The 26,901-nt window shown below is 46.9% G+C and overlaps 1 protein-coding gene across 6 annotated transcripts in view; it reads left to right on the top strand.

Moving 5' to 3' along the window:
- RHOBTB1 (Rho related BTB domain containing 1) overlaps window positions 1-26,901 on the top strand; it is an 81,318-nt gene that overhangs the window by 45,912 nt on the left and 8,505 nt on the right. For 3 of the 6 annotated variants that reach the window (XM_090058288.1, XM_090058287.1, XM_090058289.1), the window contains 3 exons: window positions 3,613-3,798; window positions 5,268-6,226; window positions 6,654-6,772. In XM_090058288.1, the coding sequence (XP_089914414.1) occupies window positions 3,613-3,798; window positions 5,268-6,226; window positions 6,654-6,772 (1,264 nt within the window). Of the gene's footprint in view, window positions 1-1,179; window positions 1,390-3,612; window positions 3,799-5,267; window positions 6,227-6,653; window positions 6,773-15,758; window positions 15,869-19,317; window positions 22,089-26,901 lie in introns of those variants that run through there. The other 3 variants (XM_090058292.1, XM_090058290.1, XM_090058291.1) reach the window with 3 other exon arrangements.

Here is a 26,901-nt window from a genome sequence, read left to right as displayed (position 1 = left end):
ATCACAATGCAAGATCTTGTTGGTACCTATTAGATGGTTCATCCAGGTAGAAAATATACTCGAGCACAGAGGCTGCTCCAATGCTCTGTAAGTACAGTGCACTGGAACAGACTCAGTTAATCAAATCTGCTGGAGTGTGGTAACTACCACGCTCCAGCCAGCCTCCATGTCTTGTGTATCAGTATCCCCATGCTTCAAAATGGTGGTGAGGATGCTTTATCTAAAGTTCATCTAACTTAAACACCCCCACAAAGCACATGTATAAGCACCTGTTCCCCCTTTGCTTCGAGTACCCACTCATGCACCGCCTTGGCACAGGTGCCTGGTGATGGGCACAAGGAGACTTTGTGCAACCTCTGACAGAGACCCCGATCACCCCAGGAAGAAACCTAGAACTCACTTGCCATGACTTTGAGTATTTCTTCAGTGGTGGATTCCCCATTGGCGGTCCCTCAGGTTTGGTTATTCTTCCTGATGGATATTCATGGAGCTCCATCTCCCCTACACCCCTTCCGTACGCCAGCCTCCAGCAGGCCACCTGATCTTGAGGCAGCTGGCCCTCCGGTCTTGATGACTTACCCATCACCTGTTCCAGTTATCGGGTTTTCTTCTTCTCCTGATGGACAATGAATCCATTGGATATTTTCCTCTCCTGTGGGTCACTCTTTCTGTCGGGTGACTGCTGCTTCTCATGAATGGTCCTTGGTGTCCATCTGCCACCTGTGCCCCTCACTGAGTAGTCAGCAAAATAAGAAGTACAAAGAAAGATAAAAGGCAACAGAAAAGCAGGTATAGGTTAGTAGGAAACAAAAGAAGAAAACCACACTGGAAAGAAAATGAAGGCAGGTATGTAAAAGGAAAACTTAGGATCAGGCTGGACAGTCTTATTAGACAGACTCTACCTAAAGCCTGTGCCTAGCAGCGTCTCTCAATACTGTTCGATTCTCTGCCCTGACAGAGTTTCCTGGGCTTCCGTCTTGCAGCTAATTGTCCTCCCCCAACCCAGTCCGTAAGTGCCCGGTGTGGGGAGTGTTGTCCACTTCCCGATCTTCTCCTGGCTCTTCCTGGAGCGGGGTCTCCCCCCACACACCGGTTCTGCCCATAACTGGTGTGAGGTTCTTCAGCAGCCACTGCTGCCTGGGTATCCCTGACCAATTGGCGTCTCTTTTGTTCTGCCAGCACTGATCGCCACCGGTATGGAGAACATCCGCAGCTCCTGCTGCCTCTCCCGCTCTCCCTGGCTCCCAGCAGGTGCCAGCTTTTATCCCGGCTGGCCATGATTGTCCATAACATCACCCGCCAGCCCCAGCTGTATATAGGTGTGGCTGACAAACTGCGCGAGATTTTCTTGTCAGCATCTCTCTTCTGGAGTCCAGAGCCCTAAAGCGGGTAAGTAATCTTCATTTTCTGGGTTTCCTCTCCAGGGGTGCGGGCCCCCACACCTATGTCCCTGGGACGGCACCCAATAAATTTTTAATCTCATGAGAGTTATAGTGGTAACCTATGACCAGCAGGTTGAAAGAGACATCCTGACCAGCTGCACTGTAAAATCTAAAATCAATTTTTAATGGTCAGATATTTATTCAGTTATTCATAATTACCTTTCTGCCACTTCAAATGAGTGTAAATTTAAGCAATAAGAAGAGATATAAGAGCCTGACATTATGTGGTAGACAAAATGCAAACTCCTCTCCCCCCTGGTAACTCTTCACCTTACTGTAGTTACTCCTATCTGCGAAACTCTGTAGTTGCTTTGTCATCTGGACAAATTATCACTAGAGACTAGATTTGATTCTCAAGCCCATTGTACTTGAGATCGTGTGGGGGTTTTGGGGGGGTTTTGGGGTTTTTTTAAGTAAATCCCCAAAGTTGTGAAAGGTTAGTGTATTTAACACATACCTCCCTTTGTTTAACTAATAACTTATTCAAATTTAAAGTGCATTTTCTCTGGACACTATGGATGCGCTGTAATTTTATATCAAATATAAACTAAATGCAAGATCACTTCTCTTCATTAACTGTAAGCTCCCAGTATTCATGCATGTAGCTTTCTTTAGAAATGGCTAGATATATCTATGTCCTCAGCAAGAGTGAAAGTATAGAAAGCAGCTGTAATAAGAACATATTTCATTAATGATTTAAAAGGCAAAATGTTGAGATTCACCAATCTAGCTCATTACCCAAACTACAGATACAATAAATTTGTGCTAAATTAAAGATGAATAGAAGCAAGATGAGCAGTCTATGGCTGAGTTTAGCTTCTGATAATTCTTTAGGGATATCATCTGCAAAAAATATTTCCCCCTTCTCCCAATTCTTTTTAAAGATTCTATTCATCATTTTTCTTGGCATTTACAATTTCTAGTCTATAATATTAAAAATGCTTCCAAGATTTCTCTGTTTGCTGAGGGACCAAGTGGAAAGAGCCAGTTTGTGATACCTGTCTGTCTCAACTTTTTGAATACTGGCTTAGACTCAGTTGAAGAAAATGCTTAAGTAGATTCTGAAGAATTTTTCTAAATTTGGACCCTCCTTGTGACAAAAAAACCTGTGAAATAAAAAAAGTACCATATTTTCTTGCATATACCATGCCATGGAATATAATAAACACCTTGTTTTTAAAAAGTAGAATGAAGGGGAAAAATATTTCCTTGTAATAAGTAACTAAGTAGCAGTAGCTAGGGAGTTGAGCCTGCTCATTGTTCTGTTCCCTGTGGATCCCTCCAGATCATATTTTCTGTTTCAGTTGGTAAGTGACAGAACCTGCTCTTACCGTAACTCTGAAATAAATGTACACTCTAGTTTCCAGCATCTGGCGTTTGGGGGAAAGGTACATGTGTTATATGAGAGAATACATTCCTTGATTTTTTTTTTTTTTCTACAGGAAAAAGTCTTAATCCACTTTCTGTGTAACAATTTCTTTTGATAAAGAATTTTTCCTAAAAATCCACAAAGGTTACCAAACTTTGTCTTTATTGGTAACTATTTTAATATATTATCCCTTTTTAAAGCACTTATCTTAATTTCCATTAAAGAAATGATTAGTGCTGGCTGGAAATTCTACAACAATTTTGAGTTTAATGACTTTGTTTACTGAAGACCTTATTGCAGTGCAATAATTGTTGGGTGGGGTCATTACATTATTGTATGTAAAAACATATGATAAATATTCATTGCCTGCAATTTCAGGAATATGTTTTGTTTCCTCATTTGACTGTTTTGAATCCTTGCATAAAATGTGAAAGTGAGTTTTTGGTAAACAGAAAGGTTTTTGTGTATGAAAAATAGAATGGTGAACTCTTAACCATGGTAACTTTAACTTAGAGTAGAGCAAGTCTTCCTTGTAGTTGCACAGATCTAACATCTGCTGTGGAATAAGGAAGCTTCCTAAGTCTGATACATTATGTTTATATGCTGTTGTGGTGGAATGCATAGCTTTTATCAAACCGTGCTATGGATGAGGTGTATTCTGACATCTGAATTTTATTGCATTTTTTGCTGTTTGTGGTTGAATAGCTTCAGCTTGAACTGATAGAAAATACACAAAGCTGAAATTCAAAGATGCATTCTGTTTTGAAAATACACATATTCTTCTTCTTGATGTCATTCCAGGTCTGATGTAGTTGTTCTGTGTTTTTCAATTGCTAATCCTAATTCTCTGAATCATGTGAAAACAATGTGGTATCAAGAAATCAAGCACTTCTGTCCTCGCACACCTGTTATTCTGGTTGGCTGCCAGCTAGATCTCCGTTATGCTGATCTTGAAGCTGTTAATAGAGCCAGACGGCCTTTAGCAAGGTAAAGGTTAAACAAAATTAATACTTTTAAAATATCATGTTATTAACCAAATATATTACTTTTTAAAGGAAAACCATGACCCACTGATTTCTTTTACTTCAGTTTCATATCCTATAGATTAAGAATAAATACTACTTTTCTTCTATTCTGGTTTATTTACATGGTAGGTTCTTTGACACAAACTGTCTCTTACCATAGGTTTTCTACAATGCCTTTGTAAGTTGGGGGGCTTCTCTAAGGTGTCTGGATACTACTGTAGTATATAATAATGAGTAACAACAGTCTGACATGCACATTTTGGCATCAGAATTGACTTACCATATCACATACCAGGGTACACAAGATGTCTCTGAGGGGTACATGGGAGAAATTATGTAATGGTGGACTCAATTTTTATTATAATAATAATAAATGGCATATAAGGGGTTAAAATATAAAATGTATGCTACTGGAGTACACGGGCAGCTGGTAAATCTGGAATTACCAGATTATTATTACACAATAAGAAAATGTTTGGGAACCTCTGTGATATACTGCAGTTAATACCAATTACTGCTTTAACAAAAAAAAGTGTCTTCAAGTTTTTTTTTAGGAAGGTAACCCACAAAGGAAAATGGGTGTGCATAAAAAATCCTAAGTTATTCAGGAAGCAGAATCAGGCATATATTTGGCAAATGTATTTATAATTGCCAATATAATCTTAACCTGCCCCTTTTTTGTATACAGGCTGTGTATTAAATGAGACCAAGGTCTTAAAGAAAAAAATACTATGTGATTCTATACCACAGTGCATGTACACAGGGAGCTGAATTCAAGTGTCTCGTGAACCTGTAAATCTTGATATTTCCTAACTTTTGGATAGCTGCAGTACAAACAATATTTGTTTCACAGGTTTACTTTTAAATGTAATTTCTTCATTCTGCGTAAGTGAAGTCCAGCCACACACTTCCTCTTTCTCTCTCTCCCTGTCTCTCTCTCACCCTCCCATTCTGCTGCAGCTGATCCCAGCCAGTTTTTTCAGCAGCAGTCTGGGCCTATGTCTTTTTGATATTCATGTTCAATTATGATTTTAGCAGATTACCAGAATTTGACTTTGGAGTGCAAGCAACAAAGGCCCAATGCAAAAACAGATTTCAGAAAATAATTTATAATGGAAACTTAAATATAGGGCCTATAAGCATCCTCCCCCCCACAGAAAATGGGAATACAAGATAGCTTGACATTTTAAGTAATGTGGTTATGTCACAAAGCAGCTACCAAATTTAAACAGAGTTCCAACTAGATATTTTGGTGTGTCTAGTAAAATAGTCTTCAAAGATCTTCATATCATACCATTTTTATAACTGAGTAATATAAATAATAAATCTAGGGGATAGATATTGAGATGTGCCCTCTTGGGGTTTAAACTTTTCCGAATGTGGTTCTTGACAGTCCTGGTTTGTGTTCTTTTAACTTTGTTTTAATCTTAGGCCTATAAAAAGGGGAGACATTTTACCACCAGAAAGAGGCAGAGAGGTTGCCAAGGAGCTTGGCATCCCATATTATGAAACCAGTGTATTTGACCAGTTTGGAATTAAGGATGTTTTTGATAATGCGATTAGAGCTGCACTGATCTCCAGAAGACACCTGCAGTTCTGGAAATCACATTTGAAGAAGGTTCAAAAACCATTACTTCAAGCTCCATTCCTACCTCCCAAGGCACCTCCTCCAGTTATCAAAATCCCAGAGTGTCCTGTACCTAGTACGAATGAAGCTGGATATTTATTGGACAATCCTTTGTGTGCAGATGTCATGTTTGTTCTCCAGGAGCAGAATCACATTTTTGCTCACAAGATTTACCTAGCTACCTCCTCTTCAAAGTTTTATGACCTTTTTTTAATGGAATATGAGGAATGTCCAGACTTCACTGAAATGCAGTATAATAAGGAACACATCAGTAGGGACTTTCTGTCTAGAAGAAATGATGACAGTGATAAGGCAACCTTAAAAATGTCTGATGCCAAACTTCCAACATCAGAAAGTGATGGCACTTTAAAGACACTGGAATTGAAAGCTGAAGACACTAGTTCTGCAACAAAAGCTTTGTCATCATGGGGTAAAGGGTTTGTTAGTATGCATAAAGAAGTGCAAGTCAATCCTATCTCAAATAGGATATGTCCTGTAACTGTGGTCAAAATGGATTTCTCTGTTCAGGCTGGGCCTTTTAAAACGGTTTTACAATTTCTGTACACTGGGCAACTGAATGAAAATGAAAAAGATCTAACAAAACTAGCTCAGATTGCTGAAATCTTAGAAGTATTTGATTTACGGATGATGGTGGAAAATATTATGAATAAAGAAGCCTTCATGAATCAAGAGATTACTAAAGCATTTCATGTCAGGAAGGCTAATCGAATAAAAGAGTGCCTTTGCAAAGGGACATTTTCTGGTGAGTAAATGCGCACTTGTAGTAAAGATCCTGATACTCCTCTCACTTATGCTAATATAACTCTTCCAACTCTAGTAGATATTCCTAATGATTGGGAGAGGAGAAATGAGCAAAGTTTGCAGCGTACCTTTTCAAAACTGGGAGCCAAAAGTTTAGCTATTTAAAATCCATACTTGGCTTGCTAAACAAGTAGTCAGATTTTCAACACTGGTGGGTATCTAGTATCTCCCAATCAGGTTTTAGCTTTTCTTTTTTTATTCTCTTTTTATTTTTTTAGCTGCCTCTGTAAACTTTGAGACACTGAAAAAAAGACAGTGAAACAATACCTTAATGTTCAAGAGAAGTGAGTGCTTTTTGCTGTGCTTTGGGTTTCTAGCATGTTTAACACTGGATTGTACTTATGATTATGTCTTTGTTTCCATGGCAGATGTGACTTTTAAGCTGGATGATGGAAGCATAAATGCCCATAAGCCTCTACTGATCTGTAGCTGTGAATGGATGTCCGCTATGTTTGGAGGATCATTTGTTGAAAGTTCAAACAGTGAGGTATTTCTCCATGTGAATAATAGTATTCTATGCCTTGTTTACAGGTAGCTGTCTTAGGTGCTGCTGTAGCCCTTAGAACAATGCTTTATTAAATTAAACATGCAGAACAGTTTGTCAGCTACAGTCAGACCAAAAGTGTGCCTCAATTGTTATGTTATTAATTTAGACTGGCTTAAATAATTGCATGGCCTCAGCAGTGTGTCATACTACCTCCAGTATTGGCTGTTCCAACATGTTGAGTGTTTCCCTTTTTTATAATTTTATTAGAGTTTAAAAACATTGGACATGCAAACCTGGGTAGTTTGGAACTTTTTCCTAGTATTCAGTAACTTGAAAACAGGTTTGAATTTAAAATAAATGTGCGACTTCGAGAACCCTTTTTCAGATATGTAGGGAGCCGGAGGAAAAGCAAGGGCAACGTTGGACCCCTGCTAAACCAGATGGGGCAACTGACAACTGACGCCCAGGAAAAAGCCAACCTATTAAATAGGTACTTTGCATCAGTCTTTCATCAGTCCCATGGGACGCCCATGCCTGTTATGGGACAGGGAGATCCGGGTGATGGGGATCCCCTACCCTCCATAAATGCTGACCTCGTGAAGGAACACCTTGAGAAGCTGGATACCTTCAAGTCAGCCGGCCCTGACAATCTGCACCCCAGGGTACTCAAGGAGCTGGCGAGCGTCATAGCCCAGCCCCTGGCACGGATCTTTGAAAACTCCTGGCGCTCTGGTGTAGTGCCCGAAGACTGGAAGAAGGCCAATGTGGTGCCGATCTTCAAGAAAGGGAGGAGAGTGGATCCGGCTAACTACAGGCCCATCAGCCTGACTTCTATCCCGGGGAAGATCTTAGAAAAGTTTATTAAGGAGGCCATCCTAAGGGATAGCCAGCACGGGTTTGTTGCGGGTAGGTCTTGTTTGACCAATCTCATTTCCTTCTATGACCAGGTAACCTATCACCTGGACAAGGGAGAAGAGATTGAGGTCATATATCTTGACTTCAAAAAAGCCTTTGATCTGGTATCCCATGATCACCTCTTGGCCAAACTGGCCAGTTGTGGCCTTGGCTCCACCACGATCCGCTGGCTGGGAAACTGGCTCCATGGTCGGACCCAGAGGGTTGTAATCGATGGCAGTCACTCATCGTGGTGCCCTGTGACCAGTGGGGTCCCTCAAGGCTCTGTCCTTGGACCCATACTGTTCAACATCTTCATTAACGAAGTGGACATTGGAGTCAGGAGTGGACTGGCCAAGTTCGCCGATGACACCAAACTTTGGGGCAAAGCATCCACGCCAGAAGATAGGCGGGTGATCCAGGCTGACCTGGACAAGCTCAGCAAATGGGCGGACGAGAACCTGATGGTGTTTAACACCGAAAAATGCAAGGTTCTCCACCTTGGGAGGAAAAACCTGCAGCATCCTTATAGGCTCGGCAGTGCTACGTTGGATAGCACTACAGAAGAAAGAGACTTGGGGGTCATCATTGACCACAAGATGAACATGAGCCTGCAATGCGATGCTGCAGCTAGTAAAGCGACCAAAACGCTGGCTTGCATCCATAGATGCTTCTCGAGCAAATCCCGGGACGTCATTCTCCCCTTGTACTCGGCCTTGGTGAGGCCGCAGCTGGAGTACTGCGTCCAGTTTTGGGCTCCACAATTCAAAAAGGATGTGGAGAAGCTTGAGAGAGTCCAGAGGAGAGCCACGTGCATGATCAGAGGTCAGGAAAACAGATCTTACGATGACAGGCTGAGAGCCATGGGACTCTTTAGCCTGGAAAAGCGCAGGCTCAGGGGTGATCTGATGGCCACCTATAAGTTTATCGGGGTGACCACCCGTATCTGGGGGAACGTCTGTTCACCAGAGTGCCCCAAGGGATGACGAGGTCGAACGGTCACAAACTCCTGCAAGACTGCTTCAGGTTGGACATAAGGAAGAATTTCTTTACTGTCCGAGCCCCCAAGGTCTGGAACAGTCTGCCAGCGGAGGTGGTTCAAGCACCTACATTGAACACCTTCAAGAGTAAACTGGATGCTTATCTTGCTGGGATCCTATGACCCCAGCTGACTTCCTGCCCTTTGGGCAGGGGGCTGGACTCGATGATCTCCCGAGGTCCCTTCCAGCCCTAATGTCTATGAAATCTATGAAATCTTTGAACCCTCATGGTTCACCAAAAGCATACGGGAATGTCTCCTAGCTAAAAAGGAGGCATACAACCGGTGGAAGGGAGGGGCCATCACCAAGGAGTACTATACCTCAGTTACTCAGGGCTATAGGAGGGGCAGTCAGTAAGGCCAAGGCGGACATGAAACTGGGACTAGCTACCCAGAACAAGAACAAGAAATCCTTTTTAAACACATAGGGAGTAAAAAGAAGGTGCCAGGTAGTGTGGGGCCCCTGCAGGCCACGCTAGGAAATCTGGTCATCGCACCAGACAGCAAAGCTAACCTATTTACAATTTCTTTGCCTCCATTTTTCTGAGCAGGGACCAGCTCACCCCCTCACCCCCCGACCAGGACCCCCATAGGACCCAGGAGAGGCGTACCCAGGCCTAGGGTCAGTGAGGACCTAGTCAAGGAACTTCTGGAGGGACTAGACATATTTAAATCAGCTGATCCTGACCATCTCCACCCCAGAGTGCTGAGGGAATTAGCAGAGGTCATTGTGGGACCCCTGGCACAACTTTACGAGCACTCATGGTGCTCTGGTATGGTGCCAGAGGACTGGAAAAGGGCCAATGTGGTTCCCATTTTAAAAAAAGGGAGGAAGGAGGACCCAGGAAACTATAGGCCAGTCAGTTTTACCTCGATCCTAGGTAAGCTTTTTGAGAAAATTATCCTGACACATGTCTGCGAGGGGCCAGCAGGGGAGTTTATGCTTAGGGTCAACCAACACGGGTTCATTAGAGGCAGGTTCTGTCAGACCAACCCGGTGGTCTTCTACGACCAGGTCACAAAATCCATAGATGTTGGTGTAGTAGTGGATGTAGTCATTCTGGACTTTAGGAAGGCCTTCAACACTGTCTCTCACCCCATTCTCATTAAAAAACTAGGAGATTGTGGTGTCGACACCCACACAGTCAATTGGATCGCCAGCTGGCTGGAGGGCTGCACCCAGTGCGTGGTGGTGGACAGGTCTTATTCAGCCTGGAAGGATGTGGGCAGTGGGGTCCCACAGGTCTCGGTCCTCGGGCCTGCACTGTTCAACATCTTCATCAGCGACTTGGACGAGGGGGTAAAAAGCACCCTGTTCAAACTCACAGATGACACTAAGATGTGGGGGGATGTGGGCACAATAGAAGGGAGGAATGCGCTGCAGTTGGACTTAGACAGGTTACAGGGGTGGGCAGATGAAAACAGGATGGGTTTCAACACTGACAAGTGCAAAGTACTGCACCTGTGGAGGAAGAACCAGCAGCATACCTACAGTCTGGGAAACTCCCTTCTCATCAGTGCAGAGGCGGAAAAGGATCTTGGAATTATTATTGATGCCAAAATGAACATGGGCGAACAGTGTGGGGACACGATCAGGAAGGCCAACCCTACCTTGTCATGCATCCACAGATGCATCTCAAGCAGGTCCAAGAAGGTGATCCTCCCCCTCTGTTACACTGATCAGGCTGCAGTTGGAGTACTGCGTCCAGTTCTGGGCGCTGCACTTTAAGAGGGAGAGGGTCCAGAGGAGGGCCACTCGCATGATCAGGAGTCAGCAGGGCAGGCCCTATGAGGAGAGGCTACAGGACCTGAACCCGTTCAGTCTCCACAAGAGAAGGCTGAGGGGGATCTAGTGGCCATTTACAAACTAGTCAGGGGGGACCAACAGGCACTGGGGGAGTCCCTGTTCCCCCGAGCACTACCAGGAGTGACAAGAAATAACGGTCACAAGCTGGCAGAGGGTAGGTTTAGGTTAGATATCAGGAGGCGCTACTTCACGGTCAGGGCAGCTAGGATCTGGAACCAACTTCCAAGCGAAGTGGTGCAGGCTCCTACCCTGGGGGTCTTTAAGAGGAGGCTGGATGAATACCTTGCTGGGGTCATTTGACCCCAGTACTCTTTCCTACCATGGCAGGGGGTCAGACTTGATGATCTGCCTAGGTCTCTTCTGATCCTACCAACTATGAAACTGATGTTTCCACAGTACAGTCTAATTCTTTTTAGTATTTTGGAGGAAGAAGTTGCGGGGGAGATAACTGTCAGCAGCTCTTCTGTTTCTCTGCCCTGGCTTCTCTCAAATTAAGAGGTTTTGTTTGGGGGTTGGGTTTTTTTCCCATGTTCAAAATAGTTTGCTTTGAAAGGGCTCCAGGCTTTCTTTTACATCTTCCTTTCAAAAAAGCAAGTTTCTCTGCAGTTAAGACTTGGCTGTAGACACACATAAGTGCTTTTCAGAAGAAATACTGTTATCCACACTGAACAAGGTTCTACATGTTCTGAATTTCTTTACAAGCATTTCAGAAAGTTGTGTGACTATATATTTTCATGACTGTAGCCATTACAGATCTAATCATTAAACTTGCCGTTTGAAAGAGTTTTGAGGGCTTGGCAATAACACTTTTAGACAATACAATGTTTTAAACTAAGATAATGGATCTGCCTTACTGTACTTCAACAAAAATCAGGGACTTAATTCTCAGATTCTCCTCCTGTGCAGAGCATGTATGAGATGCTGTGTAAAATGTCTCAACATGGTGGTGTTATGCTTAAGAACTTAGCCTAATAGACAGATACTATTCCCACCCTCATGTGCTCATGCTAATGTACATACATACAGAGGATCCTTTTTCAGTAAAATGCATCTGTGGTATGCAGAACACCATTAGTCTTCCCTGAAGTGAGAGCTACAATCCTCTTAAAATATTGTATTTTCTAACAAAAATCCTGTAACTCAAACCTGAACCCTTAATCTCTAAAGCTGCCTATGCACGCTTTCTTCCAGAAGGGGGCACAATGTTCAGAAGAAATGCAGTTTCCCTGCTGGCTTTGTAAAACATCCCTTCTGAAATAATGGCCAGTCTCCTTTACAAAGTCTGATAATATGGAAAGGTGTAAGTGTGCATTTGACAGGCCCACTATTTGGGGCACATGGGTGTCTGCCTTTGCATAATCTTTTTTTCAAAATATGCGTATCCTGATATTTGTCATATTTTAGCCAAACCGAACTTGTCTCCTTAGTATTAATGTGACTTATAGTCACAACAAAACAAAAATATGTCCCACAGTATCACAGTGTGGCTTTTCCTACTTAATATTCTGCAAAACCATTTTCTACTTACATTTTTCTCATGCTTTTCTGATATTTAAAAGTAAATTCCCTCCCCAGGGGTACACTTGGCAAGTCGTTCATTAAAAATGCATACTTTGATTGTAGTAAGCAATCCTTGGCAATAAAAATATGTTTTCAGATTCAACAAGCCCATTTAGTGTTGTAATTTAAAATATTAAACTTATTAAACTTTAGTTTTCTGGACTTTGGGAAATGCAATACTTGGATACGTGAGTGGTAGACGTACAGATAGGAAAACATACAGTATGTCACCAGAGTCTGGTTTATCATGGGCAACTGGTGCCACCTTAGTCGAGGGGGCACATGCCCTCCCCCTGTGACCCGGGGTGGGGAGGGGTCACCCCACAGCCAATCTTGCCAACCGGCAGGGGGAGGATCCCCCTGCGGCAAAACTTACTGACTGAGTGGCCACAGTGCTCCTGGAAGTGTCCACGGTGTTTCCGGAAGTGGCTCTGGCCTACATCCAGTGCTCCCACTCCCTGCCCGGGGGGCACATTCACCCCCTGACTGGCTGTGCTCCCGCCTGCCCCCCTGCCCATCACCTAACCAGGGTAAACAGCCAGTTGGGGTGCACCAGCGCTCTAAGAGGGTGCATGTGCATCCCCATGCACCCCCTACGCGTCGCCACTCTGCTTTATAGAAACATGGCTCTTTTGGGAATTCTAAATGTGTATGTTTTGTTATAAAATAACTTACATGTTTATTGTCTAGTGCACTAAAATGCTTGGATGTTATAACCACTGTGTGTGTGTAATGCCCACTGGGATACATTGATTCCATTTTCTCCTAGTGACTGATCAGCATAAGAGTTTTTTTACAAGTCAGCTACTGGTTCTATTTAGAGCAGGGGCTCCTCTGGCGGCAGGGCAAGCGACATCAAGGAGCTGCATGGGTTAATGCAGCTGTCATCACCTCTACCACTAACATACATCCCCAATGAACTCCATGCCCCATATTTCAGTTGCAGGCTTTGCACCTGTTTACCCACCCTTGAATTTCCCAGCCTTTCCAGGAGTTCCTTGAGCCATATGACACAGTTTTGTGGGCTACATCTGGCCCACAGGCTATATTTTGGATACCACTGATCTACGGCAGCCTGCGGAGCTGTTCTGTCCAGCCCACCAAGCTATCAGCAGACCACTAGAAGTTGGAGACTGGGGATGGGAGTATGGCCTGCCTTGTGGACATGACAGTTGGTGGCAGGAAGGCAAGCAAGGGCTGATATAGCCCCAGGTAGCCTCCAGATGTTTTGCCGGTTGTCACTGCCACAGCCCCAAATCCTCAGCTGCCATTACCCCATGCTGTAACCACCACTGCCACCTCTACCTCATGACCTGTGATAGAGCTAGAGATGCCACCATGGCATGTAGCAGCAACAGCAGCTTCTGCTCCATCATGGGGTATGCAACAGGACATGGAGCTGTGCCGCATGCCCTGTGCCAAAGCCAGAGCTGCTATCAGGTCAGAACTGGAGCTGCCACTGCCAGGTTGGATTCAGCCCACAAGGAATCCCATGGTCTGGATATGGCTCAGGGCATGAGATCTTTTAGTGAACTGACTTCATGGATGGGATAGACTTAGGCAAGTTTTCGAAAACGTGGCTAACTCAATCCCACCTATGCAGCTGGTCCACTAAAAATCTCATACTAAGGCATCCTTGCCTTTTGAGATGATTTTATAACAGTTGTTCTTGCTGATGTATGGGAAAGAAGGTGCAAGTGAAACCAAGTATCCAAAATACCAACCTAAGTCTAGAAAGCCAGTAAAACTAATGCTGCAGCTGATCTATCAAGCATATTAGGTGAAGACGCAACGTGCAATGAAAGAGTGGAACTCTGCAACTGACTTAAGAGGACTTTTAGATTTGGTCTCTAGTGGCTGGAGGGACAGACATAATTAAGCTGGCTGCTTAGAGTGTAAGTTTTGTTTATGACAGAAGATGTATTCTGCATCTTCACCTACAGATGGACAAAAATTTTAATTTTGCTTTACTTCTTGAGGAAAATCATCATTGCCAAGGTTTTTCAGAATTGTAACTTTTTGGGGGTGCCCAACTTCAAACACCATTTTAAGGTGATTTTCAAAAAATCCTCCCCATCTCCACTTGAAAACTATACTTTTGAAGGTATTGTAAGTGGGACTACTCAAAATCGAGGTGCTGATATCATTAATCATTTTGAAAAACACTTTTCCCTTTCGTGTAATTTCACTTCATCACTTTTGTGTGAATAGGTTTATATGCCATTAGTACCAGGGTTAGAATATTAAGAAACTCTTGATGCCTCAATATTAGGTAAATTCTTGATGCCTAAAAGTAACACTGCAGTTTATTAATGGAGCATAAGGGAATTAGGCACTCCACCCCTTTTACTTTAAAAGAGTTCGACAATTAATTCGTGTAGGTGCCTATTGCAAGGCACTAAGGTGTGCTTGCTCCTTTAAGGGCAGAAGCAGCCTAGCCAGGAGGCCCTGCAGGCTTTGCAGAGCTCCACAGCTGCAAGTTGCTGGAGCAACCAACTAATGAGGTATGCGACCGCCAAGTCTCTAACACCCTCTTCCATGTGGCCTTAGACTGGGCAATGGGTGTCATGCGTCTCCCTGGCTCCTGTGATAGGCAGTTGCTGGTCCCTCCAGGAGTCGTCTTCCCCTGTCTCACCTGCCACGACTTTGAATGTTCCCAGTGGGGGGTTGACTGTCCTGGGCCTCTCTGTCCCCAGGTCACCTGACAGTAACTCACGGGGCTCTGCCACCCCCACACCCCGGCTTCACACCACCTTGGTGGATCATGCTCTGTTCCCTTGCTTCTATGATTATGGTGCCTCTTGGACTCCTTCCTATTGGTGTGGGATTCTTGGGGCTTGTTCAGCTTGCCTTCTTCATGGGTCCTCAGTACCCATAGGTTCAGCTCGTGGAGCCTGCTTTTGCCTTGAGCTCTCTGGCCCTCGAGTCCAAATTGCCCCGAGTCCCTGTGAGCTATGCTCCCCAGCCGTCTTGCTCTCTCAACCCCTTCACCACGGGGAAACACAAAAGAAACACAAAACCTAACCAAAACCACAAGCCCCTGCCTCTGCCGCTACCCTAAGTAGCAGGCAAGCTCCCTTCCTTGTTTCCTCACAGCAGAAGCCACAATAAGTTGGTTCCCCTGTAATATGGCCGGAGAACCCTTTCTCCTCACTAGATCATTCCTAGTCTATTTCTGTAAGGATTGACAGCTTTGTCATCCTTAGTTCCTTCCATGAATCTTGTCCACCCCACTTCTTTCCCTCCTGCGGCGTCTTTTCCCCCCCACAATGGGTTCATCATGCCTGACTTAGGGTTGGGCACCCCTTCTATGGGTGATGTAGGTCCTCCACTTGCCCAGCACTCTCCCTGGGCTCTTGCTGAGCTCTCTCCACAGGGGTCACCTCCTCCTCCTCCCAGCCATGCCCAATACTCCCACCTGTGGATCTGTAGGTCCTGCTATGCCTTTCTCTGGGGCTCGTGTCCTCGCTGGTGTTGCAGCCTGCAGGGGTTGTTCCCAGCCTGCTTTGCCCAGCAGTGGCTTGTCCATTGCCACTGAGCCTAAGCTCAGGATCTTCTCCTGGCTTCCTGTCTGCTCCTTTCCCCCTCCAAGTGGGTTCCTGGAGCAGGTCCAGAGCCTGAACTCTGCTCCAGTCTGCTCCCTCTCCCCCTCTTCTCTGCCCAGCCGATGTTTTTATTTTTGCCAGCCGGCAATTGCAGGTGATGTCACCGGCCGGCCCCAGCTGATCGAAAGCATGGCTAATGAGCCGCATGGGCTTTCTTTCTCATCCCTGCTGCGCTGCGGCTCCTGCTGTAGGTAAGTGCTTTTTCTTTCATTTTTTCATTCGTCCCTTCTCTCTCCCATTCTTCCCTGGGACAAAGAAATTAGCCAGCACCTGCAGGTGGTCAGCTGACGAGGAGGCGGCAGGGCCCTGGGAACATATAAGTTCAGACTGGCGGGGTGACTCTCTCTAGCAACTGCCAGGGGAAGGAGCTCCTGCACAAGATCTACCCAAAACATTGTGCTACCTAAAAGAACAGTAAGGCTCCAGGAGCCCACAAGGTACCCAGGGCTAGGGGACACGCTGTCCTAGGAGTGGAAATTTGCCTTCTTAAAGGGGCAAAGTTTTTTCATTGTTATTGTTATGTTATAGCCCAGGAGCTTATGTTTGTGTTGTTGTTTGTACCAGAGGTCTGGGAAGTTCAGAGGTCTCATTAGTGCTCAGAATAGTACAGCCAGATGGGGACCAGAGGTCCCGGTGCCAGAAGGGTGCAACCAGATGGGGGCCAAAGGGAGTCTGGCACCAGAAGGGCACAGCAGGCAGAGCCAAGGAGCCTGGTGCTAGACGGGCACACTCAGACAGGGGCCAGTGGTCCTGTGACCAAAAGACAGTGAGCAGAGCATGCACGTCGAAGTCAGGGCAAACTCAGTGGCTAGCCAAATTAAAGGGGCAGTGGCCAAATAGGCCAAGGCCCCAACAGAGGTGAGAACAGTCATGTAACATCTGCAAGGCATGGGACACAGTATAAGGGGAGTTGGGAGCTCTGTATTATGCCCTTGGCATCAACACACTAAATGGGCAGCATCCCACCTATGAACAACTATTCAGCTCCAACAAAGCCGTGGCAGGTTAGTCAGGTGAGTGGACTGCCCTAGACAGGCGAGCAGGCCAATGTCCTGACCAGCCTTGAGACGGCCCCCTGTCACAGTGCCTTAAAAATTACAGCCCATATTTACATTAAATAGAGGAAGAAGTTTGACCTTTTTCACTTTCAGTCATAGTATCAGTATTTTTCATCTGTCAGCCATAACCAAGTTTTCATGGATTACTTAAAAAATTAATTGGAACTGTTTAAAGCATGGAAATGCAAATTAGAGCTTTTGAAAGCAATTCTGAATTATTTCTAGCTCTGTGGTGTTTCTGTAAGATGCCATGAGCTAATACTGACAAAGGTCCAAAACCTTCTCAGGAGCAGTGTGCCATTTAAACATTATATGTTTTCTCCATCCCCTGTTCTAATAGATAGGTAAGTTTCCCATGGAGTATGTAAGTCCGCCCGACTCAGAATAGCAGAATGAAACATTTCAGCTAGTGTCAATGATACATCAGAATGTAAGTTAGAATTGCTTTTAGCTAATCTGACTGAATAACATTAATGCCTATTCACAACTTTATTTTTTTGTTTTTCTGACTTTTCTGTTTGTCAGTTGTCATACTGTATGATTTTTCAGAACACCTTAACTAAAACAAACACTGACATTTTGCTTTGGTACCAATACTACAGCAACAGCAATGAGGTATAGAGATGTCCAGGCTTGCTTCAGATGAGGTAGCTCAGGCACTAGAAGGAATCTAGTCACAGCAACACAGTGCTCCACACAGGCTATTTATCCTGCTTCTCAGTCCCCCTCCCCCCCCATGTACTTTATAAGATAGGCATATCATAGAATCCTATAAAATTAGAGCTGACAGGGACCTCAGGAACAGGACCATCCACAAGTAGATCATCCCAGCCAAAGTTTTGTCTGACCAAGTCTTAAAACCTCCAAGGATGGAGATTCTATCCCCTCTGGGTAACCTATTCCAGTGTTTTACTACCCTCCTACGGAGAAATATTTTCCTAATATCTAACCTAAACTTCCCTTGCTGCAACTTGAGACCATTGCTTCTTGTTGTGTTATCTGCCACCGCTAAGAACAGTTTAACTCCATCGTCTTTGGAACTACCCTTCAGGTAATTGAAAGCTTCTATTAAATTCCCCCTCAGTCTTGTCTTCTTTAGATTAAATAAGCTCAGTTCCCTCAGCCTCTCCTTAGAAGTGATATGACCCAGCCCCCTCACCATTTTTATTACCCTCTGCTGAACTCTCTCCAATTTGTCTATATCCTTTCTTTACTGAGGGGCGCAAAAGTGGACACAGTATTCCAGATGTAGCCTCACCAGTGCTGAAGAGAGGGGAAAAATCACTTCCCTTGGTCTGCTGGCAACACTCCTACCGAAGCAGCCCAGTATGCCATTATCCTTCTTCAGAACAAGGGCAGTGCTGACTCGTATTCAGTGTATTGTCTATTTGTAACAGGTTGCCATCCCCAGCAGCCTTCTAGCAGCCTGTGAGGGATGCCCTTGAAGTCCTTTAATACTTCATTCCTGTGTTTTGTCCTTTGCTCATCTGCCATGTCTTGACGTAACTATTGTTTAGTTGTTCTTACATGCTGGAGACTACCCATTGTATGCCCTGATGACTAGGGCTGCCCTTGCACACTCCAACCACCCCTATATGTGCCCCACGCCTCACAGATGTTGCTTGTAGTTCTGTGTTAGGATTCTCAGCCACCACGGGCTTCTCACCCCCATCTTTAGCTAGGCCTGCCAGCCTAAACCCACCAGGTAAGGTTTGACTCTGAGGCCCTAGCTCCTTAATACTCTCTGGGCTTCTGGCCCTCCTTTTATGCTTACTATAGCACCAGGCCTTCTGGCCTCCTGCATTCACAATGCACCCCTGGGTGCTGAGTTGTTGGGTCTTCTGCCTCCTCAGAGGCTTGGTCCTCTTCATAGCTTGGACCACTAGCCTAGATCCGTCCTCTAGGACCTGGCTTCGAAGTCCTATTTTCCTGGAGCCAGCTCTGGCCCTGTACCGCTGCACCCACTAGCACACTGGTCCCTTTGGCCTTTTATGACTGCACCCCAAGGCACAAATGAGGCTGCTTCCTTCTCTACAGGCTCAACCACAAACCACCGGATTACCGATCAAACAGAAATAGCAAGCCCATGGGCGATAACCAAAATAAAGTTAAGGAAGGCAGTCTGCTAGCTCATGTTTTCCATGGATCTGTGCTTCTGCTTCCCACCATCTGCTGCGCTCCTTTTTGTGGGGCTGCCACATCTTCTCTGGGAGTTATCAAGAATCCACCCCTTTTAGCCAGCTCAGCCTAGGGGTTTTTTTTTTCTGACCTGTCCCCTTCCAGTCACCTGACCAGCCAGCAAGACTCAGCTTTTAACCCCTACCCTGCTAGGCAGCTGTACCTGGAAAGTTCTGGTCTTAAAGGGGCTGGCCTGCTTTCTGGTAACAGAGCTAGGGTCCCCTGTTACACCACTGTAACCCCCAAATCCTTTTCTGCAGAGAAGCAACTTAGTTGGTTCCTAGCTTGTACTGGTGCAGTCTTAGAGTCTGAAAACTATGTGGATGCTACTCTGGAATGTTGTTTGACAATAGTCTTCTGATTGCTGCTCAATGTTTGAGTCTTTATTTGCCTATGCATTGCAGAATCTGCAGCGCACCCTAAAATTCCAAATAGATTGCAACAGTGTTTCCAGCAGTGTCTCCTTGGAAAGCTCTCTGCCCTCTCCACAAATGAAGCCAACATTGAGGAATTCTGGAAGAGATTTAAAATTGCTATTCATATAGCCTGAGCTGAATCAATTGCCTTTACCACCCTTGGCCCCCAAACTGGTATTCAGTGAGAGGAATGCTAAGATCCAAGCCCTCCTCAACTGAAAGAGAAGGGCTTCTTCTACTTGGCAAGATGAAATTTCATCTCATCAGAAAAAGAAGACATACCAGTTCCTAAAAGCCAAAGCTCAAAGGAGGATCTGGGAAATCAAAAATCAGTGATGCCAAGGAGATCCAACCTATGCTGACAGACATGATGTGTAGTTTTTTTCAAGCCAACAAAATCCATCTGCAGCCCAACTTTCCATGGTCCTACTTTCCTTCGATCACAGGATGCTCGACATTCCTCAAAGACAGCGAATCTGTCCAAATTAAATGGAAAGAGGCACTTCTGAACTGTGGCAGATACCACCAATCAAGTCCATCCCCCAACACCCTGAAAGGGGATCCCTCGCCAGCCCTCCTATTGTAGAAGTCTGGGATACCATCAAGGAAACCAACAACAAGGCTTCTGGACCAGATGGCATACCTGCTGAAATCTACAAGACTGAAAGTGAGGTACTGAGACTCCACAGATTTATTCCACAAATTTGGAACAATGAAAAGATCCCTGGGGACCTGCAGAATGCCAACATTGTGACTATCTTCAATAAAGGAAATAAGTCTGTGTGTGGGAACTATCAAGATACCAATCTCTTTTTCACAACAGGGAAAATCCTTGCCTGCATCCTCCTAAACCATCTTCTACCTCTTGTTGAGAAAGTCCTGTCAAAATCTCAGTGTGGTTTCAGACCGCCCCATGGGGAAACTGGCATGATCTTTGTTGCCTGCCAGTTCCAAGGAAAGTGTTGAGAACAATATCTGGACTTTTATATGGCCTTCATTGACATCACTAAGTCCTTGAACCGTGTCAATCGTGAAGCCTTCTGGAAAGTACTGGCCAGATTTTGGATGTCCTGAAAAGTACATCAAGATCCTGAAGCTTCTTCATGACCAAGTGACCATGACTGTCCTGTATAGTGGATCAGAGACGAATCCATTTGTCATCCAAACTGAGGTCAAGCAAGCATCTGTCATTGCCCCAACTCTGTTCTCCATTTTTTTTGGCAGTCATCTTGGTTTTCATTAAAGACTGTCATCCTTCTGGAATTGACATTGAAAAACCTGCCATTTTTTAAGTATTCTGCCTGGGATGTCTTCAGTTGAAGACCAAAATACTCAAAACAACCATCCTTGACCTGCAATATGCCAATAACTTGCACACCCTGAGGAAAACCTCTAGACTGCACTGGATCTTTCTGGAGAAGCCTACCAAACTTTGGGCCTCTCTGTCAACATGGTGAAGACTAAAGACCCTTGAGATAGTCAAACGCTTCGGCTGCTTCGGTGGTAGCCATCTCTCTCAGAGTGAACATTGAGGAGGAAATCTAGGACAGGATTTGGTGCACAAGTGCCTCCCCTGGGAAAAACCTCCGCATTAAATGGGAAGATTGCTGCTCAAATGCCAGCATCCTTGCTGAAGCCATTTTTCCCAGCATTGAGTTGGTGATTCTCAAACCCAAACTTTGCTTTACTGGACCTTGTGTGTGGGTATTCAACTCTCAGCTCCCAAAACAAGTGCTCTACTCCAAGCTTAGTAACAGCCTGAGATCTTGCAGTGGCCAAAGGAAATGCTACAAGGCATACCTATACATTGAAGGCATACTTCAAGAAAATGCTGACATCAAGAGCTGGGAGGAGCTGGTTGTTAACAGACTTCAGTGGCATCACAACCTCAGCGAAGCGGCAGCCCATTTCAAGGTAAAGCATCTTGCCCTTCAAGTACAGAAGACCGAGCTGTGGAAGGGAAAGGAGAGAAATCCTAGCCTATGGCCTACTCTCCCCTGCAGAAAGATCTGCAACTTCTGCAGACAAGTCTGTGACTCAAGGATTGAACTGATAAGTCACCTTAAGAGGCATCAATGAGCCATGGTAGAGATCATCCTTGAATTGAGGGATAGCTGATAATATGGATGCTGTTTTGGATCTTCATTTGACAATAGTCTTTTGATTGTTGCTCAATGTTTGAGTCTTTATTTGCTTCTCCATTGCAGAATCTGCCATGCACACTAAGGGTGCATCCAGATGAGTGCACACGTGCCTCTTGCAGCATCTCAAAGCCCTTTGAGATGCTGCAAGAGGCATGTGGGAACAAAAATCATTCCCTGCACTGTAGCACAAGAGCAAAATTAGACCCCTGAATATCCAGGGGTCAAAAAATACCCTGGGCAAAAAAAGCAGGGCAGGCTACAGTCCAGGACCTTGCCCTGAGGCAACCAGAGGCTCAGGTCCTCCGCAGAGACACTCTGGTAGCCAGTCGAAGCATCTCTATGGCTGGCCCTTGCCCCAGTGCTGAAGCATGCTGACTGCCCATGCAGGGCAGGCAGTGTGATAGCTACAGGGAGTTGGACCCTAGCTCTGTGCCAATAAGTAGGGGGGGCTGAAGGAGGGGGGAAGGGACAATGGGGGACAACCACCAGCCACATCCCCCCACCCACTTCCCAGCCCCCAGGTCGCTGCCTTGTCCAGCCCCACTCCCCATCTGCCCCCTCAAGTCCCCCCATCACTGCCCTACCTGGCCCCAGACCCCCAAACCCCCACATCACTATCCTGCCTGGCCCCAGCATCCCAACAATAAAACAAACAAACAAAAAAAACCCTGCACTCACCAGCAGTAGCAGCTGCTGTCAGGGTCACTGGGGCCTGTCAGGCTCAGTGGTGCCGGCCCAGGGTGACAGCTGCAGTGGCCCCAGCTGCCTGACAGCATGCAGAGCCACATGGCACCCTGGCAACTCAGGCCGCATCTGCCCAATGGGGCAGTGGCAGTGTGGGTGCCTGGCAGCCAGGGCCGGTCCCCACTGCCCTGTGTTGTATGGTGGGGGCTCTGCCATGAGGCCCCAGTGACCCTGACAGCAGCTGCTATTGCCAGTGAGTGCAGGGCTTTGTTTGTTTGTTTGTTTCTATTGCCAGGATGCTGGGGCCGGGTGGAACACTGATGGGGGCACTTGGGGCCAGGCAGGGATTCCCCCACAGTCCCCTCCTCCAGCCCCTCACCCCTACTAACTGGCCAGTAGGCCTCAGTAATCCCAACAGCCGCTGCTACTGCCAGTGAGTGCAGGGCTGGTTTTTTTGTTTGTTTGTTTGTTTTTAAGTGCCGGGAGGCTGGGGCCAGGTGGGGCAGCCATCATGTGTCTGGGGTGCAAGTGGGGGATGGAGCTGGATGAGGCAGCCAGTGGGGGACTGGGGGAGTGAGTGGGAGTGGGGCACATGGGCCCTGCACGGGGAGTGGTAGCCCTGTTGGGGGGCCTGTAGCCCCCGTTGTGGGGCTGTGGTCCCTGTAGGGGACTGTAGCCCTTTGGAGGGCAGTCTGTGAGTTGTATGGGGGGGGGCTGCACCCTGCGGGGAGTAGAGGACCCACCTCTCCTGGGCTACCCCCCCCACAGTGCACCTGCGATCTACCCGCACACCCCACATCCCTCCACAGCCACCCACATCCCCCCTCTTTCCACCCCTATTCTGCAAGCCTCACATCCCCCCAGCACATACCCTGCATGCCCAGGTGTCAGATAGGATGAGACCTGCTGACAGGAGCTGTGGCTGCAGGGGCAGCTGTCCCCACATCCTGGTTAGTGAAGGAGTCAAGGGGAGTTCTAACTGCTCTATGGTAAGAAATCCAAAAGCAAACAGCAAAACATATAGGTATTTAGAATTCATTTTATTATGATGATAGAGACACTGGGAGGCTTCCAAATTGCTTTAACACTAGATATATCAACAAAACATTGCCCAATTGATCGCTGACTCTCTTGTCTCTCTCTCTTTCTCTGTCGCTCTATATATCTTTTGTTTTAATTGTGGAAGAACATGGATTTTGGGGTATTTTACAGAGTGGCTTTGGGATGTTTTTTATCTGGGATTTCTCAGTTTTCAAATAGGGAACACCAGAATTCCTGCTAGGGAGGCAAGTGGCAGGACCTGGGCAGAGGAGCCTGCTCAGAGCTGACACCTTGGACTCAGCTGCAGGTGGCTGACCTCTTGGCCAGTTGGGGCCGGGAGGACATCCTTAGACAGTTCAAAGCAGGCCACCACACTGGGAATATCCTCTGGGCCATAGCTGCCCAGATGGCCGGGCAGGGGGCACACATGGCAGTAGTGCTGCACAAAGGCCAACTCTGTAGCCATAGTCCACTGGCAGCTGGCCCAGAGAGGCAGATGCCTCTACTGGCTGTGTAGTCCCCATCTGGGCATGTTTCTGGGCAGAGCACCAGTGGGTGGCATCCCCAGGTTCCCTGGATGCCTTTGAGGGCAGGTGCACAGCAGGTCACAGCCAGGCAGCATTTCCCACTGCCAGACTGCTGCAGTGGGTAGAGAATGCAGGGAACTCTCAGGGCTGCTCCAGCAGTTCAGCTGGCACGAGCTGTAGTGTCCCCAGGTGCCAATTGGCTGCATCCCAAAAGCTCCTGTCTATTTGTATTTTCCATATTAACGTGGACCTTAACACCCACCCAGTTAACTAATAGCCCCTTTGTATGGCCAAAGGATGAAAGATGCAATTAATTTCTTGGGACAACAAAAGCAAAAACAGAATAGGAGTGATGTGGGGGGTCAAAGGATCAAAATGTGAAAATAAGTTCTCCAGAGGGGGACACTGAGCAGAGACCCCCCACCCACCCCAGGCTGCACCCACTGGCCCTCAAAGGCATCCAAGTAACCTGGGTATGCCACCCACTGGTGCTCTGCCCAGAAACATACTCGGACAAGTGAGAGGAAAGTGGCCCCACAGTCTCCAGGCACCTTCCCTTCCAGAGCCTCCTTTTTTCAAGTACAGGGCCCACTTTACCAGGAGGAGGTTGACCAGGAGGTCCCAGGACTTGGTGGGGCCACGGATGGGGTGACCAAAAACAAAAAGGTGACAGTGGAAATTCAGCCAGAACCTCAGGAGGAGGTTCTGGAGGTAGAGATGGAGGGGCAGCAGCCTGGCGCACGCAAGGGTCATGTGCGCTAGGGTCTCCTCTGCCCACAGAAGGAGCAGGAGATCGGGGTGTCTGTGAAGCTCACCACATATGCACCTGTGGTGACGGCTCCATCGAGGGGCCATCAGCTGAGGTCCCCAGTGGCTCATGGGATGAGGATGGAGTACAGCCTCAGCCACGGGGGTGCCCCAGCTACACCCTTGCCAAGCAGCACCTGCCATTTAGTGTCTGGGTGGGATGCTAAGGTAGCATGATGGATTATGCAGTGCACAAATGTATAGAGGTGGCGATGATGGATGGTGGAAAAATGAATGACTCTGGTGTCCTCCAGCCAGATCAGGTGGTGGACTGCAAGGCCAGGTATGGTGCCAGCACCACTACAAACTCCAGTGGGCTGGAGGACATGGAGGGTCATGGACCACCACCACGCAGGACCTGATCAACAAAGGCAAAGACGTGAGGAGGTAAAGTAGATTTCACCTCCCTGGACCAGATGGCAGGTCGCACGTGTTATGGGTAGACCCATGTGCTGGGCCAGTGCAGCAGGGTCCCCCCCTCCTGCCAGTTGTAGTCCTGGAGGTCTCCAATACAGGTGACACCAGCCAAGATCAACCTCTGTTGCAACTGGGGTGCCTCTGCTGTCGGCTCCTCATAGAATCATAGGGCTGGAAGGGACTCCAAAGGATCATTGGGTCCAGCCCCCTGCATGAGCAGGAAAGACATCTGGGGGTCAGGTGACCCCAGTCAGGTGACAATCTAGTCTTTGCTTGAAGACATCTAGGGTGGGTGATTGCACCACCTCTGGGGGGAGCTTGTTCCATAGTCTGGACACCCTAGTTGTGAAGAAATGTTTCGTAATGTTCAGCCTGAAACTATCTTTCAGGAGCTTGTAGCTGTTGCTTCTAGTTTTCCCCCAGGGTGCCCTGGTGAACAGCTGAGGCGTACTCTCTGATGTATGTCTCTGATATAGTGGTAAGCTGCACTCAGGTCCCCTCTCAGCCTTCCTTTCTTATGGCTGAAGAGTCCAAGATCCCTCAGCCTCCCTCGTCATGCAAGTCTCTGATCATATGGGAGGCCCTTCTCTGGACCTTCTCGAGCTTTAGTATGTCCCTGTTGAACTGCGGCACCCAGAACTGGACGCAGTATTCCAGCTGCGGCCACACCAATAAGCAGGAGAATCACTTCTTTGGTTTTACTGGAGACGCATCAATTGATTCATGCCAGAGTTTTATTGTCCCTAGTGGTTACTGTGTTGCATTGCTAGCTTATATTCATACTGGGGTCTGTTGTTACCCCTAGATCCCTTTCATTTGTAGTGCTGGTCAGGTTAGTGTTGCCCAGCCTGTAGGTATGCTGGGGGTTTTCTACCCAGATGCAGCACGTTTTGCATTTCTCTACATTGAACCTCATCTGGTTCCCTTCTGCCCAACATGCCAGCCTGTCTAGGTCTGCTTGTATCTGCAGTCTATCTGCAGGTGTGTCCTTGCAACCCCGTACCTTGGTGTTTTCTACGGACTTGGCCAGTGGGCTTTTCACCCCCTCATCCAGGTCGTTGATGAAGATGTTGAACAGCATCGGGCCAAGTACTGACCCCTGGGGTATGCCACTGCCCACATCTCACCAGAACAACACTGATCCATTCATTTGGACTCTGAGTCCTACCCCACAACCAGTTTTGTACCCACTTGACAGTCCCACAGTTGAGCCCAATATCTTCCGGTTTTCTGATCAGTACCTCGTGGGATACCAGGTCAAAGGCTTTCTGGAAGTCAAGGTATATGATGTCAACTGCTTTTCTGTCATCCAGGTGATGAGTCACCTGATCATAGAAAGAAATGTGGTTGGAACAAGACCTGCTCGCAATGAAACCATGCTGGCTTCAGCTGGGGGTTCCAAAAGGGGCTTGTCAAGCAGGTTGGCATCCTGGGCAAATGTTGCAGAGGATGTGGAGGTGGAAACCATCCTCCAGGCTGGAAGGAGGTCCTAGTAGAACTCTGGCAGCCCTCACAGATCCTGTAGAGAGAAGCCCCGCAGGCTGAGGAGCTACCAGTCATATTGGAGCCCCTGCAAGTGGCAGAGGAAGGCACGCCCCAGGCGGCCTCATGTCACATGGCTACCGACACTGTATAGCAGTCTGCGGGGCCTGAAGGTGGTATGTCAGGACCTGGCTGCACAGGCAAACCAAGTCCTGGCCACCCTCCCACAAGAGGAGGCTCAGGAACCCCACAGCAACCCAGTGCTGTCCTGGCCTGAAAAACTCCAGCACCCATCTCTGGAGCCCTGCCAGGACCTCAGGGGACACAGGCAGGGTGTGTAGTGGTGCCAGAGCATGGACAGGACCAGATGGTTCAGCGCCAGCACTCTCCCATGCAGGCAGAGGCACCTCAGGGGCCCTGCCCATGCCCAGAGCCACTCCACCACCCTTGCCTCCAGCTGGTGCCAGTTC

This window comes from Crocodylus siamensis, chromosome 7 (assembly GCF_052110815.1).
Source record: "Crocodylus siamensis isolate JL-2025a chromosome 7, ASM5211081v1, whole genome shotgun sequence".
Classification (NCBI taxonomy): domain Eukaryota; kingdom Metazoa; phylum Chordata; order Crocodylia; family Crocodylidae; genus Crocodylus; species Crocodylus siamensis.
This window is presented reverse-complemented; position numbering and strand designations above follow the sequence as displayed.